Source organism: Vipera ursinii (assembly GCF_947247035.1).
Source record: "Vipera ursinii genome assembly, chromosome: 2".
Classification (NCBI taxonomy): Eukaryota; Metazoa; Chordata; class Lepidosauria; order Squamata; family Viperidae; genus Vipera; species Vipera ursinii.
In genome coordinates this window covers 48,850,054-48,865,482 of record NC_139513.1, presented here as the reverse complement: position 1 = coordinate 48,865,482, position 15,429 = coordinate 48,850,054, and the positions used below count along the sequence as shown (strand labels likewise).

The 15,429-nt window shown below is 43.9% G+C and overlaps 2 protein-coding genes across 3 annotated transcripts in view; one reads left to right on the top strand and one right to left on the bottom strand.

Moving 5' to 3' along the window:
- The first annotated feature begins 1,758 nt into the window (after nucleotides 1–1,758).
- Nucleotides 1,759–6,482, top strand: RPL32 (ribosomal protein L32). The gene is made up of 4 exons (XM_083352912.1): nucleotides 1,759–1,908; nucleotides 4,419–4,519; nucleotides 4,663–4,844; nucleotides 6,307–6,482. The coding sequence occupies exons 2-4, from the start codon at nucleotides 4,424–4,426 to the stop codon at nucleotides 6,434–6,436; spliced, it is 408 nt and encodes a 135-aa protein (XP_083209038.1). The 5' UTR covers nucleotides 1,759–1,908; nucleotides 4,419–4,423; the 3' UTR covers nucleotides 6,437–6,482.
- A 2,569-nt stretch (nucleotides 6,483–9,051) lies between these two features.
- Nucleotides 9,052–15,429, bottom strand: part of LOC310633517 (cullin-associated NEDD8-dissociated protein 1-like) — a 31,244-nt gene continuing 24,866 nt past the window's right edge. Inside the window, exons 12-16 of one of the 2 annotated variants that reach the window (XM_083351238.1) lie at nucleotides 14,369–14,464; nucleotides 13,440–13,609; nucleotides 12,758–12,922; nucleotides 12,054–12,161; nucleotides 9,052–10,229 (exon numbers count right to left, since the gene is read on the bottom strand). In XM_083351238.1, the coding sequence (XP_083207364.1) occupies nucleotides 10,002–10,229; nucleotides 12,054–12,161; nucleotides 12,758–12,922; nucleotides 13,440–13,609; nucleotides 14,369–14,464 (767 nt within the window). In that variant the 3' untranslated portion in view covers nucleotides 9,052–10,001. The remainder of the gene's footprint in view (nucleotides 10,230–12,053; nucleotides 12,162–12,757; nucleotides 12,923–13,439; nucleotides 13,610–14,368; nucleotides 14,465–15,429) is intronic. The other variant, XM_083351239.1, reaches the window with a different exon arrangement.

Genomic DNA, 15,429 nt, shown 5'->3' with positions numbered 1-15,429 from the left:
AGAAATTGGAGATGTCCTTTGAAAAGTGGGGAGACAGAATGCAGAATTTAAATCACATTTTTAGCTGCTGGAAACTGCACAGGAAAGCCTTGTGACCATTCACAAGTAATAATTTGTATTGTTCTATGAACATTCCAATAATCTCTTGGAAGGCCCTATCAACGACCTCATCTACTGCCTTCATCTTCCTTCAAGCCTTGTTCGCCACCAACTGTAAAGGCACTTAGCATGCAGTCTGACAAGTTTGTCTTCTTGATATTTAATCTTAAACCAGATTTTCACTTAATATTTTTTTTACTTTCATAATGTGGATTCCTAAATCTTTTCTACTTTCAGCTAAAGAAGTTATTTACAAATCTCAATTTGTTGGCGTCTAGAGTTACCCAACATCTGAACAGTTCATTTAATGATTGTTCAAAGTTACAACAGCACTGAAAAATGTGAGTTATGACCTTTTTTCACAGTTACAACCTTTGCAGCATCCCCATGATGAGAGCCTTGGTGGAGCAGTGGGCTAATGCCTCCTTAAGTAACACCAGCTGCCTGCAATTAGTGCAGGTTCGCATCCCACCAGGCTCAAGGTTGACTCAGCCTTCCATCCTTCCAAGGCAGGTAAAATGAGGACCCAGATTGTTGGGGGCAATTAAGCTGACTTTGTAATAATGCCGCTTGGGGTGTGTGTGTGAAAGCCCTAATAAGCAGGCATATACATAGAATGAAGGCTACTGCTAAGCTTGTAAGCTGCCCTGAGTCTTCGGAGAAGGGCGGGATATAAATGGAATTAAAATAAAAAAATAAAATAAAAATGATCATGTAATCAGAATTCAGATGCTTGGGCGACTGGTTCATATTTATGATCGTTGCTGTGTCCCAAGTTACGCGATCCCATTTTCTGACCTTCTGACAAGCAAAGTCTTATGGGGAAGTCAGATTTACTTAACAAACGGGTTACTAACATCAGCTGCCGTGATTCACTTAACAACCTTAGCAAGAAAGGTTATACAATGTGGCAAAACTCACTTAACAAATGTTTCATTTAACAACAGAAATTTTGGGATCAGTTGTGGTCACAAGTTCAGGACTGCCTGTATCAGGAAAAACTTTTTCTATGGTGGAATTCATATTAACATCATTCGTTTTTTCCTGCCCCGTGGATATTAACGCCCCACGGTCAGACGGTAGATATGTTTTTTTTTAAAGTAATATATTGAATTAAAATGTAATTCATGTAAACGCAAAACTCTGTAAAACCATGAAGAAATTGCGAGTTACAAGAGTTTGGCCGCCACACTATATTTCCGGACGACTTTGCCGCTCCTTGTCACACAACTCCGGGGTCGTCTACTTAAATCCTCTATAAAGGGTTCTCAATTACATCCACGAGGAGGGCCAGTGTGGCTCCCTCTATACCAGGGGTAGGCAACCTCGGCTCTTTTATGACTCGTGGACTTCAACTCCCAGAATTCCTGAGCCAGCTATGCTGGCTCAGGAATTCTGGGAGTTGAAGTCCACGAGTCATAAAAGAGCCGAGGTTGCCTACCCCTGCTCTATACTTTCTTACTTCCGAGGATTACTTTTCCCGCCTACAATTAGCCCCCATCGGCGGAAGTGACGCATAAAGGTCCTCGCTAATGGCCCGCCGACATCCCAGGGCCTTTACTGAGTTAAACGTGAATTTGATTTTAACTAGAATTTAAACGAAGGCATTTCATTTGACCGTCCGTTGACGAGACTGACCGGATAGGAGGCGGAGCTCTCCGTCGGCTCTCCCTCCGCCTCGAAAGCCTCTCTCTAGCCGACCTACCAGGACCTTTCCCCCAGCCTCCCATCAACCCTTGCGGCTTCCGCCTTCTCTCTCTCTCTTTTTGGTGCCTCCGCCTTTCGCTACCGCGGCGCTTAAGACAGTCGGTAAGTCGGGAATCCGTTGCCATCCTGGCGGAAGAGAACTGGCAGCCACCTTTCCTTCCTTCTCGGGGCTGCTCGGAGATGGTTTCCGTCGCCTCCCGCCGCTCTTTTCCGAGGCGGGGATAAAGGGCGGGTTTTTCTCGCGTGTTGTAATTGGGGCGGTTCGGTTGCGGGGTTCGGTTTCTTCTGCTGCGATGGAAATTAATGAATTTAAATTAATTACATTAATTGCATCAGGCAGACAAGCGCAAAAGCTTGCCGGCCCGGATCCTTCCTTGCTCGGGAGGCGATGGTTTGGATCTGCTGTTCCGAGAGGCGGCAGGAGAGTTTGAGGCTGCCCCGGGTTTGCAGGCCGGTTGGGAATTATGGAAGTTGCAAGTCCAGCCTTCTTCAAAGCCTTGGTGGAGCAGTGGGCTAATGCCTCCTTAAGTAACACCAGCTGCCTGCAATTAGTGCAGGTTCGCATCCCACCAGGCTCAAGGTTGACTCAGCCTTCCATCCTTCCAAGGTTGGTAAAATGAGGACCCAGATTGTTGAGGGCAATTAAGCTGACTTTGTAATAATGCCGCTTGGGTGTGTGTGTGAAAGCCCTAATAAGGAGGCTTATACATAGAATGAAGGCTACTGCTAAGCTTGTAAGCCACCCTGAGTCTTCGGAGAAGGGCAGGATATAAATGGAATAAAAAAAAAAGTTGCTGAGTTTGAGAAACAATCCCAGAGACCATTGTTTCTTTACTTGATCTGAGTCAGTTGACAGCTACCATCCAGCATTGATTCTCCCTCTCCCCCCCCCGCTATTTATCCAACTGTGGGGTGTTGTGGGAATGATACGTACACCTGCTCTTTAATCTGATAAACTTCATTGACGATGAAGCGTTTTTGATAATTCTTCATAGGAGTAGCAATAATTTTATGCATAAAGGTAAAGGTTCCCCCCGCACGTGCGTGCTAGTCGTTTCCGACTCTAGGGGCCGGTGCTCATCTCCGTTTCAAAGCCAAAGAGCCAGCGTTTGTCCAAGGACGTCTCCGTGGTCATGTGGCCGGCGTGACTAGACGCCACAAAGGCGCACGGAACACTGTTAGCTTCCCACCGTAGTGGTCCCTATTTTTCTACTTGCATTTTTACATGCTTTTGAACTGCTAGGTTGGCAGAAGCTGGGACGAGTAACAGGCGCTCGCTCTGTTACTTGGCACTCGGGATTCGACCCGCCAAACTGCCGACCTTCTGATCAACAAGCTCAGCATCCTAACCCACTGAGCCACTGCGTCCCTGACATTTTAGGCATAGCCTTAGCTTATAATAGCCATTTGGTCCTTTCAATGAAATACTACTGAGCGCCAAAGAATGGAGGCCTTTGAACTATGGTGCTGGAGAAGACTCCTGCGAGTCCCTTGGACTGCAAGGCGATCAAACCGGTCAGTCCTAGAGGAGATCAACCCTGACTGCTCTTTAGAAGGCCAGATCCTGAAGCTAAAACTCAAATACTTTGGCCACCTAATGAGAAGGAAGGACTCACTGGAGAAGAGCCTAATGCTGGGAAAGATTGAGGGCAAGAGAAGAAGGGGACGACAGAGAATGAGGTGGCTGGATGGAGTCACTGAAGCAGTAGGCGTGAGCTTAAATGGACTCCAGAAGATGGTAGAGGACAGGAAAGCCTGGAGGAACATTGTCCATAGGGTCGTGATGGGTCGGTCACGACTTCGCAAGTAACAACAACAACATGAAATACTAACTTTATAGGGCTTGGTCCTTTTATATATGCATGAACTACGTATAAAGATTGTGTTCCTATTCCAGCCTTTCAGTTAGCAATGAAAGAATGTAGAGGTTTGATTTGCTAATCTTCCCCATGTCTGCATACTTCACATGATGTGAAAATGAACTACAGGGATATATGTTTCGTGCAATTGAAAGCCTCACAATTCCGAAGGGCAAGTCCAACCTGGGTCTTTTTCAGATGAAATTTTAGAGTTGGAAGACAACTGGAAGAACAGTGACTGGGCACAGAAAGGCAACTACTACCTTACTCACCCATCATGCTGTGATGTGTTTTTAGAATGGCATATGAAGATTGTCTTGGTAATTTACCTTGCAGTCTATTCAATACTTAGAAATAAAAAAATCTCAGTAAACAACTGGGAAAAGTTAATCTGATTTCCGACAAAGCTTCCACTTTGCAGGAGTCCATTTGTAATAGGTGACCCATTGGTTTTGCTGTTAATTGCTTTAAGTAATATTTAATTAGTATTATTTTTAAGAAAGCAGTATACTAAAGAAATATGGGGAAACAAGAGATCAGGAACTCACATTTTAATCCAATAACCTCCCAGGATCGCATCTGGAGAGTTTTTGTACTCTTCCAGCTTTGGACACAGGAGGGATATAAGTTGCAGAAAACACCCATTCCGTTTCTGGCTCTGAAACATGCTAACAAACGGAAGATACTCTGCAACATGTTTATATTTCATTTATAGCCTACAGGCCATAATTCCTTCCATATTTTTTTCCGTAGTTACAATGCCAGCTCTGAGGCCTCTCATCAAACCTAATATTGTCAAAAAGAGGACCAAGAAGTTCATCCGTCATCAATCTGACCGCTATGTCAAAATCAAGGTAGGTGCACTTTTTGTGAATGTCAATCCTCGGTTAACGTTAAAACACACTGGTGGGTGGTTTATTGTGGTTCTTCAAGACTTTAAAATGACAGTCTCTGAAAACATTGTTAAAGTTCTTCCGTTGCTTTTGAATTCTTGTAGCGTAACTGGCGCAAGCCAAGAGGTATTGACAACAGAGTGCGCAGAAGGTTTAAGGGCCAGATCTTGATGCCCAACATTGGCTATGGGAGCAATAAGAAAACAAAACACATGCTGCCCTCAGGATTCCGGAAGTTTCTTGTTCATAATGTCAAAGAGCTGGAGGTGTTAATGATGAGCAACAAGTAAGTTGGAAAAAATGTTTTGTAATTTTTTAGGATCCGCCATGTCGCGTTGCTATGTGGTAAAATTAAGTCATTCTGAAATGAAAAAGATCCATTAAATCAGCCTTTTCTAGGTATCTTTTTTGTTATTCTCTTCCTCAGAATGTCTTGTTCTTCCCGCCTAAGATGAATCCTTTTCTGTTACTTCACCACTTTTACAAAATCCTTTAGCGTTGCTGAAAGATTATACCGTAATCTGAGAAAAATGAAAACAATTTTTATATTGTCATTATTGACAGAAAGTATTTAAAAGATTGGAAAAATACCAATGAGGAATATGAATCCTGAAGTGTGATTGCATTTTATTCTCATTTTTTTCTTCAGCCCCCAAACACTAATCCCAAGGCAGTGGGGGACATACGTATCCCAAACAGATCCAGTGAGGCATAGTATAGGATTGACTCCAGCAGTCAGTTGTGTTGTGGGCATACGACCATAATTGAGCCCAAGATTTATGTTGCTAAGTGAGACAGTTCCGTGAATTTAGTCCCATTTTCTTGCCACAGTTGTTAGGCGAATCACTGCAGTTGTTAAATTAGTACTATGTTTATTCAGTGAATCTGGCTTCTCCATTGAGTTTACTTGACAGAAAGTCGCAAAAGCTGATCGCACGATTCTGGGACACTGCCGCCATCGTAAATACGAGTCAGTTGCCAAGCGTCTGGCTTTTGATCCCATAACCATGGGAGTGCTGCAACCGTCATAAGTGTGAAAAATGGTCATAAGTCACTTTTTTCGAGTGATGTTGTGACTTCAGACATTCATTAAATGATGAACTGTCGAGGATTATCTGTACCGAATCCGGGCAGTTGACTCATTTTGCACATCTAATTCACCCAGTAAAACTAAGGAGAAAGAAAGGCTAAAAAGTGAGCTTCCCCAGAGTTTGCAGCCATGCCTGGAGAACATAAGCTATAGTGCCAAAACTGTACCCACTGCTGCCTTCCCCTCTAACAGAGGCAGGACAATAACGAGAGGCAGTCTTGGTCTAGTGCAGGGGTAGGCAACCTCGGCTCTTTTATGACTCATGGACTTCAACTCCCAGAATTCCTGAGCCAGCTATGCTGGCTCAGGAATTCTGGGAGTTGAAGTCCATGAGTCATAAAAGAGCCGAGGTTGCCTACCCCTGGTCTAGTGGTTAAAGGCACCATGCTAGAAAGCCCAGAGGTAGTCATGAAAGCTAGCTGGATGGCTTTGGACCAGTCACTCTCTCTGCCCAACTCATCTCACAGGGTGGTGGTTGTGGGGGAAATAGGGGGAGGAAGGTGTGTTGCATATGTAGATTGGCTTATGTTCTGCTCAGGGTAGATGGTTTTTCCTCTGCCTGGCATTTTCGTAAAAATCATTTTGAGGAAAAAAAATTCTCAGAAACATTCAGTACGTTAACAAAGAACCTGTAACATCGCTTTGTGGTTGCTTTTAGGTCATTTTGCGCAGAAATTGCTCATAATGTTTCATCCAAGAACCGGAAGGTAATTGTGGAGAGAGCAGCTCAGCTTGCTATCAAAGTTACCAATCCAAATGCCAGACTGCGCAGCGAAGAAAATGAATAGTTGATCTTGGAACAGCTATATTTAATAAAGTATACCATTTGGAAAACGTGTGTTCTTGGCATGAATTGAACTAGGTGGTGCACCCATGAAAGAAAATCCTCATTGCTGAAACAAGGCAGCTCTAAAATTAGTGAGATTGCTCGTAAACATTTGCACAAATAGGATAATTTGTTACATTGCAAAAGAATGTATTGTCAAGCATGCAGTTGGAAATCGGTGATTGCCAGATGTCAAAATGAATCTGTCAACAGAAAATCCACCCAGACTAACTACCTACATTTTTCAATGAACAAGTTCCAAGATTGTGGGAATGCTGTAGAACATAATTATGCTGTAGAACACAATTGATTTCCAGATATATTGACATATTACATTTTGATTATCAAGCTAATTCAGTGTGGGCTGAATTTAATTACAATTAAATGGATGTACCACATAGCTGGCTTGAAAACTACTGTGAGCAATGTAGCATTGAGAGAAGTGCTATAGGGTTCAGATCTGGATCTTCTGTTCAACATTGTACTTACATGGATAAAGGTTTGAAAGAAATTTTGATTCAATTTGCAAGTGACACAGATTGGAGTATAGCTGAAACCCTACAAGGCAGAAATATAATTTAACAAGTTCTTTACACTTTAGATCAGGGGTCCCCAACCCCCTGTCCGTAGACCGGTCCCAGACCGTGGCATGCCAGCAACCGGGCTGCACAAACAAGTAAAGCTCCATCTGGGGAATGCAGGCAGCACACACAACCACACCCCCTCCGGTCCATGGAAAAACCACCACAGAACCGGTCCCTGGTGTCCAAAAGGTTGGGGACCTCTGCTTTAGATAATTGGCCTGAGAATTTTAGTAAATAAAATGAATATCTGAAAAAAAAATAATTTAGGGAACAAAAATGAAATGCATATACAGGGTAGCATAGAGGTTACCTGGCTTGGCAATGGTACTTGTGAAGATGGAGCTGTACGTTGAACCCAATTACTTAAATGTCCTCTACTGATTAAGATTCTGTCCTCAAAATAGCTTCCCTATTTTGTTTCATTAACATTTAAGTGTGCTTAAAATCACAGATTTTAAAATTGCCTTGTATAGAGTGGCAAGTTCAAATTCATATAAAGCATATAGAATGTTCCTATACCTGAAGCTATTGTGAATTGTGCCACTTGCATTTCACTGAACTTGTATACTTGATTTAGTAATTTCAGTGTTGGAAACAACTAGGCTTCATTCATTATGTTAACATTTTTCTTGTCTGTATCATAACAATGGAACATCTAGCGCAGTGATGGCGAACCTTTTAGAGACCGAGTGCCCAAACCGCAACCCAAAACCCACTTATTTATTGCAAAGTGCCAGGGGTGCATCAGCATTGTGGTGCCCTCGGGGAGGGGTGGGCAGGGAGGCACCTCTGAGTGTCGCCTCTGGCACGCAAAAACCAGGGGCACAAAAATGGGCCACCGTGCTGCAAGGGGCTGATACAAGGCGCTGCACCATGCAAGAACAGGGCAGGGCTAGTATCACCCGTGCCCTTGGGGAGGGGTGGGCAGGGAGGCACCTCTGAGTGCCGCCTCTGGCACGCAAAAACCAGGGGCACAAAAATGGGCCACCGTGCTGCAAGGGGCTGATACAAGGTGCTGCACCATGCAAGAACAGGGCAGGGCTAGTGAGTATCACGCGTGCCCTTGGGGAGGGGTGGGCAGGGAGGCACCTCTGAGTGCCGCCTCTGGCATGCAAAAACCAGGGGCACAAAAATGGGCCACCGTGCTGCAAGGGGCTGATACAAGGCGCTGCACCATGCAAGAACAGGGCAGGGCTAGTGAGTATCACGCGTGCCCTTGGGGAGGGGTGGGCAGGGAGGCACCTCTGAGTGCCGCCTCTGGCACGCAAAAACCAGGGGCACAAAAATGGGCCACCGTGCTGCAAGGGGCTGATACAAGGCGCTGCACCATGCAAGAACGGGGCAGGGCTAGTATCACGCAAGCACTAGCCTCACCCCCATTTGCAGTGCGTGCATGCTCATGCCCCTGTGCACGCATGCATGCACGCACACGCGCACATAAAATGCTTCCCCCTCCCTTTTCTTCCAGTCCGCCAATCAACAATGGTTGGTGACCTCTGCTCTACCATCTCTACTTGAGTTGGCTAGTCGGCCGCTTCGCCTCCTTTGTGCTGGGCGGGGCTCCTGCTCCAGGCAGTGGTGGCGACCTGATGGACCTGCTGCTGCCGGCAGTGGCACACGTGCCAACAGAGAGGGCTCTGAGTGCTGCCTCTGGCACGCGTGCCATAGGTTCACCACCACTGATCTAGCATTTTCAAAATTGTTATTTTTCATAAGGTAAAGGTTCCCCCGCACATGCGGGCTAGTCGTTTCCAACTCTAGGGGCCGGTGCTCATCTCCGTTTCAAAGCCGAAGAGCCAGCGCTTGTCCGAGGACGTCTCCGTGGTCATGTGGCCGGCATGACTAGACGCCAAAGGCGCACGGAACGCTGTTACCTTCCCACCGTAGTGGTCCCTATTTTTCTACTTGCATTTTTACGTGCTTTCGAACTGCTAGGTTGGCAGAAGCTGGGACGAGTAACAGGCGCTCACTCGGGATTCGACCCGCCAAACTGCCGACCTTCTGATCGACATACGCGTCCATACAAAAGTTAGTTGGGTAGAAAACCAATACTTAACCAAATCCCATTATTTTTTATATATTTAACTTTATTTTCTTCTGATGCATGTACAGCAAAAGGTGGACACCCTGTTTTATAAATAGAGCACTTAAGTGATTCACGTATTGTGGCATATGACTCCCCCCCCCAATGAAATGTAATGATCCTTGCTAAGCGAAAAAAATTGAGAACACTACAGATGTATTTCCATTTTGATACATGAATGGTGCCAATTCATTACAACATACTTTATACCAAATGAATGTCTCTTGATAACAACATGCTAATTTTATATACTTTGAAATAATGCTTTGGTATCAGCTCCTTTTAAAAAATAAGAATTCTTAGCAAGAGGGTCCATACAAGAAAAAAATTACACAGTGGCAGACAAACCACATTAACGAAGCATAAGGCATTCAGTCTTGGAAGACAGTTGAGATACTTATTAGTTTAATATTCATTTCGGAGGAGGGAGGCAGGGAATAGCTATAAAATCTTGCAACACCATGAAAAATCACTTAATTGTAATATCAGCAAACGCAAACCACCAGTATTTAACTGATGTACTTGCCACATCTTATTTGATTCATTTGGGGATACAGCATGACAGTCTCATCCCTTCTAAGAATACATCATGGTTTTTCACTTTAATAATAATAATAATAGAAGGGGTGGTAAATAACACTTGTCAATGCTGTAATTAGGTTGACGACTCTTGGCATGACTGCATTTCAGAACTAAGGAATAAGTGGTAACTGAAAAATAAGGTTGCTGTTTCTCATATCTGAAATCGTAACTGGTTTCAATAGAAATAATTGTCATTTTTAAAATGACACCTGTTTAAAATTTCTAGCTTCCGCGCTGGAAACTGGATTGTAAGAAGCAGACAAAATAGTCCAAGAATTCTAATTCAGATCCATTGATTCTGTTGTTGATAATGAAGTGGGATCCTTCTGAATGCTTTCAAAGAGGGAAGACATTTCTGGGTTGGCTCGGATTTGGGAAGAAAATTCAGCCATTACCGGGCTTTTATCTGCATCTGGAATGGTCAGTAGAGCAGCTACTGCCCTCATCGCTGAACGTTTCAATTCATCTTGCTTCTCAAATTCCTGCTTTACGGAACCAGCCTTTACCTAGGGGAAAAAATGATTATGATTAGAATATTTTTATAAGATCCTCAGGCAAAATTAAAATATTACCAATCACATTGATACATCTGCAATGTCAAGAAAAGGAAAGTTACATACCTGCCCATGTGTAGAACACTTAGGAGATGTTAAATAAGTCTAAAATGTACTAATCTCTGCATATTCTAGAGCAGCTGAAACCTCCGAATTCTTCAAGAACAGCCCAACGTACAGCACATTGTAGGAATCCAGTTATAGGAATCCAATAAAGGCAAGAGTGATAGCAGAGACTCCTGGTCCACAAGTAGTGCACAAGACAAATCTACAAAGATCATTCCTAGCCATGACACCACCTGCTCTCCAGGCAGGAGCTGAGATCAAGCCCAACACTGGGGAAATGCAATCCCATCAAGAATTGTAGATGAAATGGATGCAGATTACATCCAAGGGAGAGGCCAAAAACCCAGAGTCACATAATCTTGTCAGGTTTGAGCCGCAACCTGTTCTCCCCCATCCCTCAGAGTCACCAGACCTGGGGAAAAGCCTCGAGCGCATTGTTCGTATAGTGCTGATAAAACTGCTAAGTGGGGTCATTTAAATTTTTAAATAGGAATAGGGAGATAATTAAGCCTTAAGACAGGGGTAGGCAACCTTGGCTCTTTTATGACTCGTGGACTTCAACTCCCAGAATTCCTGAAGTCCACGAGTCATAAAAGAGCCAAGGTTGCCTACCCCTGCCTTAAGATTTCCCACATATCAGAGGTCGACGTTTGGATTTGTTCCTTCTATATCCAACAGCTACTGGGATCAGCCTTGGGGGAAGAAGAACCACTGCAAAACAAAGCCCCCCACTCCCAAGTCCCCAAAGATGGTCAAGAAGGCTACCGTGGTCAATGGTCCTGAAAACTGCTGAGAGATCGAGGAGAGCAAGGATGGGTATACCACCTCCATTTTGAGGCCTCCAAAGAGCACCACACTCATGATCAATACCGTCTTGGTACTTCAACCTAGCCTGAAAATGGCTTTAAAAACTTCAAAAAGCCCTGAAGCCACACACACCTACCACTTTCTGAACAATCCTTTCTTTAAAAGGGAAGGTTGAAGACAAGGTAAAATTGTCCCCAATACTATTGGATCAAAGTATGGCTTCTTAAGGAGGGATGGACCAATTGCTTCAAAACACATGGACCAACTCTGCTCTCAAGGAAGTGTTCATTACTGCTTGAGCCAGATTACATGCCACAAACCAGCTCATCCTGATCAACCAGGGCAGGAGACATTATTTGAAAACACAGACAGCAGAGTTCACAGTTTTGAGAACTCTGTCCACTTCCTTTGGGCCAATCAGGTGAAATTCATCCCAGACAATCAGATAAGATAGCTTCAGTCACTTCCACTTCAGTCACAACTATAATTGGGACCAGAATTTCCATTGGTAAACAAGGCAGTTGCTTAGTACATCATGCCTGATTTTGCGACATTTTAACGGCTGTTAAGCAAATCACTGCAGTTGTTAAATGAATCATGGGGTCATTGAGTGAATTTGGCTTCCACCATTCAATTTGCTTGTCAGAAGCTGACTGAGAGGGTCACAAATGGCAATCATGTGACCACAGGATGCTGCAATGGTTGTAAGTGTGAGGACTAGTTGTAAGTCACTTTTTCCCGTGCTGTAACTTGGAATGGTCATTAAATGAATGGATGTAAGTCAAGGATTGCAACTGTCACTGCACTGCAACAGTAATCCCTCGTCTCTTAGGACATGAAAAATTAGGTACCTCAGGAAAAAAAAGAGAAGTAGGACATTCAAAGTATAAATACATTCATTACCTTAGTTGAACACGTTGCTCGCAGTGGTTCAACAAGCCGCTCTAATCTTTGCAGGACTGCATTAGGGCAGAGTGTTGACAGGCGAGCCAACATAATGAAAGTCAGCATCTTCATAATGAAGAAAGGAAAAAGCTTACCTTAACATCATTTTGCTAAAGCATATATTTCAGTAATAATTTCCACCAACGTGGTCACTTTTATCATAACAACTTTCAGCTTTAAAACAGACCCTTTACAACAGGGGTCCCCTACCCCTAGTTTGTGGACTGGCACCGGGCCGCGGCATGCCAGAAACCAGGCCGCACAAATAAGTGAAGCCCCATCCGCGGGATGCAGGCAGCATGCGAAATCACGCCCCCTCCGGTCCATGGAAAAAACGCTCTCTCCACGGAACCGGTCCCTGGTGCCCAAAAGATTGGGGGCTGCTGCTTTACAACACTGCAACAAATTTCCCGCCCACTGGCTCTTTCTTCTAGGTTACAAGGCAGAAGAAAATAACGTGGAGGTGGGTCATTTAGCTCTCATAGGCCCCTTCCCCTCCCCTCCCCTTCCTCCCCCCCTCAGCTTGGGCATTGTCTTTGTGGAAGAAGAAAAGTCTGAATTCACTGCGTGGGGGTAAATTGATTCATCCAAGAGAGCCCTACAGTTCAATGAAATAATGAAATTAGAAGCTCCAAAATTAATTTTAAAAAATTAAATGTTACCCTGATATCATAATGATCTTTCAAGCCATCTTCCACATGATTTAAGTATTCGTAGATGTCCAGTCTGTCAAGGCAGCTTTCCAACAGTGTGTACATGCATTCAAAGGCAGCTTTCCTCACATCGAGCCCATCATCTACTGTGTGTTTGAAGGGCCCCATTTCTACCTAAAAGGGGAAATTCAAACTAGCTGGAAGTTCTAAAAAAAAAAAGGAAAACTTTCACACGCCAACTTTATCTGGCCCCGCCTGAAGCCACAGAAATGACTGGTTCATTTCCAGTTAAAGTTCAGCTGAATGCATTCCAATTTAAAGCTTCAGATTACAGGTTCAGTAATAACTTCTATGCATTTATGGGATTAGTTTACTTTCAGGTCTCAAGAACATTGGGTTAATTATATTCACACACACACACACACACACACACACACACACACACACATCTGGTCAGGCAGCACTATCTCTCGCCATCATTCAAAACAACAACAGTAGGTTAGGAGTACTGGGGGAACCACCCAGCTCAGGGATCAGCAGCTATGGCCCCTTTATGATGTGTGGACATCAACTCCCAGAGTTCCTGAGCCAGCATGGAAGTTGACATTCACAGGTTGTACAGGAGCCATAGCTGCCCACACCTGACCCAACCTCAGAAGGGGTTAATGTGGAAATAGAATATGGTCCCTACCTCTCGTATGAGTTCCCTTCTAATTTTGGTTTCGTTGTATAGATGGGGTAGGACGGTACTGAGCTGATCTCGGATTAGGGAAGGTTTGTTGTGAGCAGCAGAATTAAACATAGCTAAAGCCACACGACGAACATTCAGGTCAGGATCCTGAAGTGTTTTCAAGAAGTCACCTGCAGGATTATAGCATAACAAGAGTTTAAAAGACATTAACGCTAGCTTTAAATACATTCTGGGATACACATAATATTCAAAAAGCAGGTGGAGGGCAAAAAAAAATTGAATTTTCAAACCAGGCAGGAGAGATCAAATGGACAGCCTATTCTGTCATTAATTCCCCTGCGTCAATATTTAAGTTGCATTAACATCTAGACTCGGTCGTAGAATCAGGTACTTTAAAGATAGCAATGTGGAAACAATTCAGATGAACTACGCATATTTAACAAAACTATTCTCTATTTTAGACAGCAGTTGTGTATTCACTTCATTATGGAAATGGCATGCCAATATGTTTAATGAGAATGGAATCAGTTAAAGATTTGCCTGGATTTTGTTTCTTGACAAAGAAAGAATAACACCCTCCGTTATATATTGGGTACATATTTCCTGTTTTAACTGGTCAGAAGCACCACTTCTTTGGATTCAACTTCAACTTGCCCCCCCACCCAACTCATTTTGACATCAGATAACATTTAGAGTTTAAACAACTTCTCAGATTCAATCAGGAAAGGGTTGGGTGGATATAGGTGCAACAATGAAAGCAAAGCAAAGCACGTTCAGGTAAAGATCACGTTCTTATAGCAATTAATTCTTTGGGTCATTTCTCTTTTTCATTAATTCCACTCTGTGGTGGTTGTTTTTTTTAAAAAAATTTAACAAGACCCACTATTCTGACTTCCAAAGAAAGTCTTTTTATCAAAACTCAAAATTACCTATGCACCCTTTAAGAAGGGGATCAATGGTTTGTGGCTGATCCGAGATGGTGAATTTTATTGCAGTCACCACTGTACTCCGAGCATAGGGGGAGCCTACAATGAGAAGTGGGAAAAAGTTATCTTAAAAGAACACAGATCATTTCTACCGTCTTTTCTCCCCCTAAGATCACTTTTCTTCATCTTTTCCAGAACACAGATAATATGAAGCAGCACGAGCAACCCCAGCATGCACTGTGTGAAAATAATTCTGAGCTCTCTTTTTATAATGCTCATCCTCTTGAAGGAGCACAATGGCTCACGTGTTTAGGATGCTAGGATGGAGGTTAGAAAGCCCGGGTTCAAGACCCGAGTGCTGCTGCGTGGCAGGGTGAGCTCCCATCGTTCGCTCCAGCTCTTTGACGGAGATGTGAAAGGAGTCTCCATGGGCATCCCCTGGGCAACGGTGTTATCACCGGCTAATCCTTTTGACCAGGAAGTGCCTTAAAACGGTGCCTCCAACATGAACGGGACATGATCTTCTTGAAGGAACCTGAGCAGGATACAAACAATCTCCCCAAAGCAGTTTGTTAAGGATGGACACCAGAAGGTAAACATGCGCTACATGATCCCACAGGTCTACAGCAGGGCTTTTCAACTTTTTCACCCATTGTACCACTTTTAGGATATGGCAACATCCGAGTACCACCAGTCACCTAGCGAGGTGTCAAAAACTTGACGACCAACGGAAAAAAAAAGAAGAAAAAAGTGATGAAGTACAGGTAGTCCTCGACTTACAATAGTTTGCTTAGTGACTGTTCAAAGTTCCAATGGCTCTGAAAAAATGAATCAGTTGCCAAACATCTGAATGTAAATCACAAGACCATGGAGATGCTGCAATATTCCAGCTGATCGGTGCTTCTTCTGGGCTCAGAAGTGCCAGGATCGGCACCAAACTCCAGCTGAAGCCTGGTGCTAATCCTGGCACTTCCACTGAGCCCTGACAGCCCTGCCATCTCTTGCTCAGGCTTGTGCGGTGCTGCCACCGGTTCAGCTCATTCCCCTCCCCCGCTACCACTTTT

Coding starts and splice junctions, on each gene's coding strand:
- RPL32 (XM_083352912.1), top strand. CDS start 4,424: ATGCCAGCTCTGAGGCCTCTCATCAAACCTAATATTGTCAAAAAGAGG. Junction 4,520..4,662: donor ACCGCTATGTCAAAATCAAG/GTAGGTGCACTT, acceptor GAATTCTTGTAG/CGTAACTGGCGCAAGCCAAG. Junction 4,845..6,306: donor GTGTTAATGATGAGCAACAA/GTAAGTTGGAAA, acceptor GGTTGCTTTTAG/GTCATTTTGCGCAGAAATTG.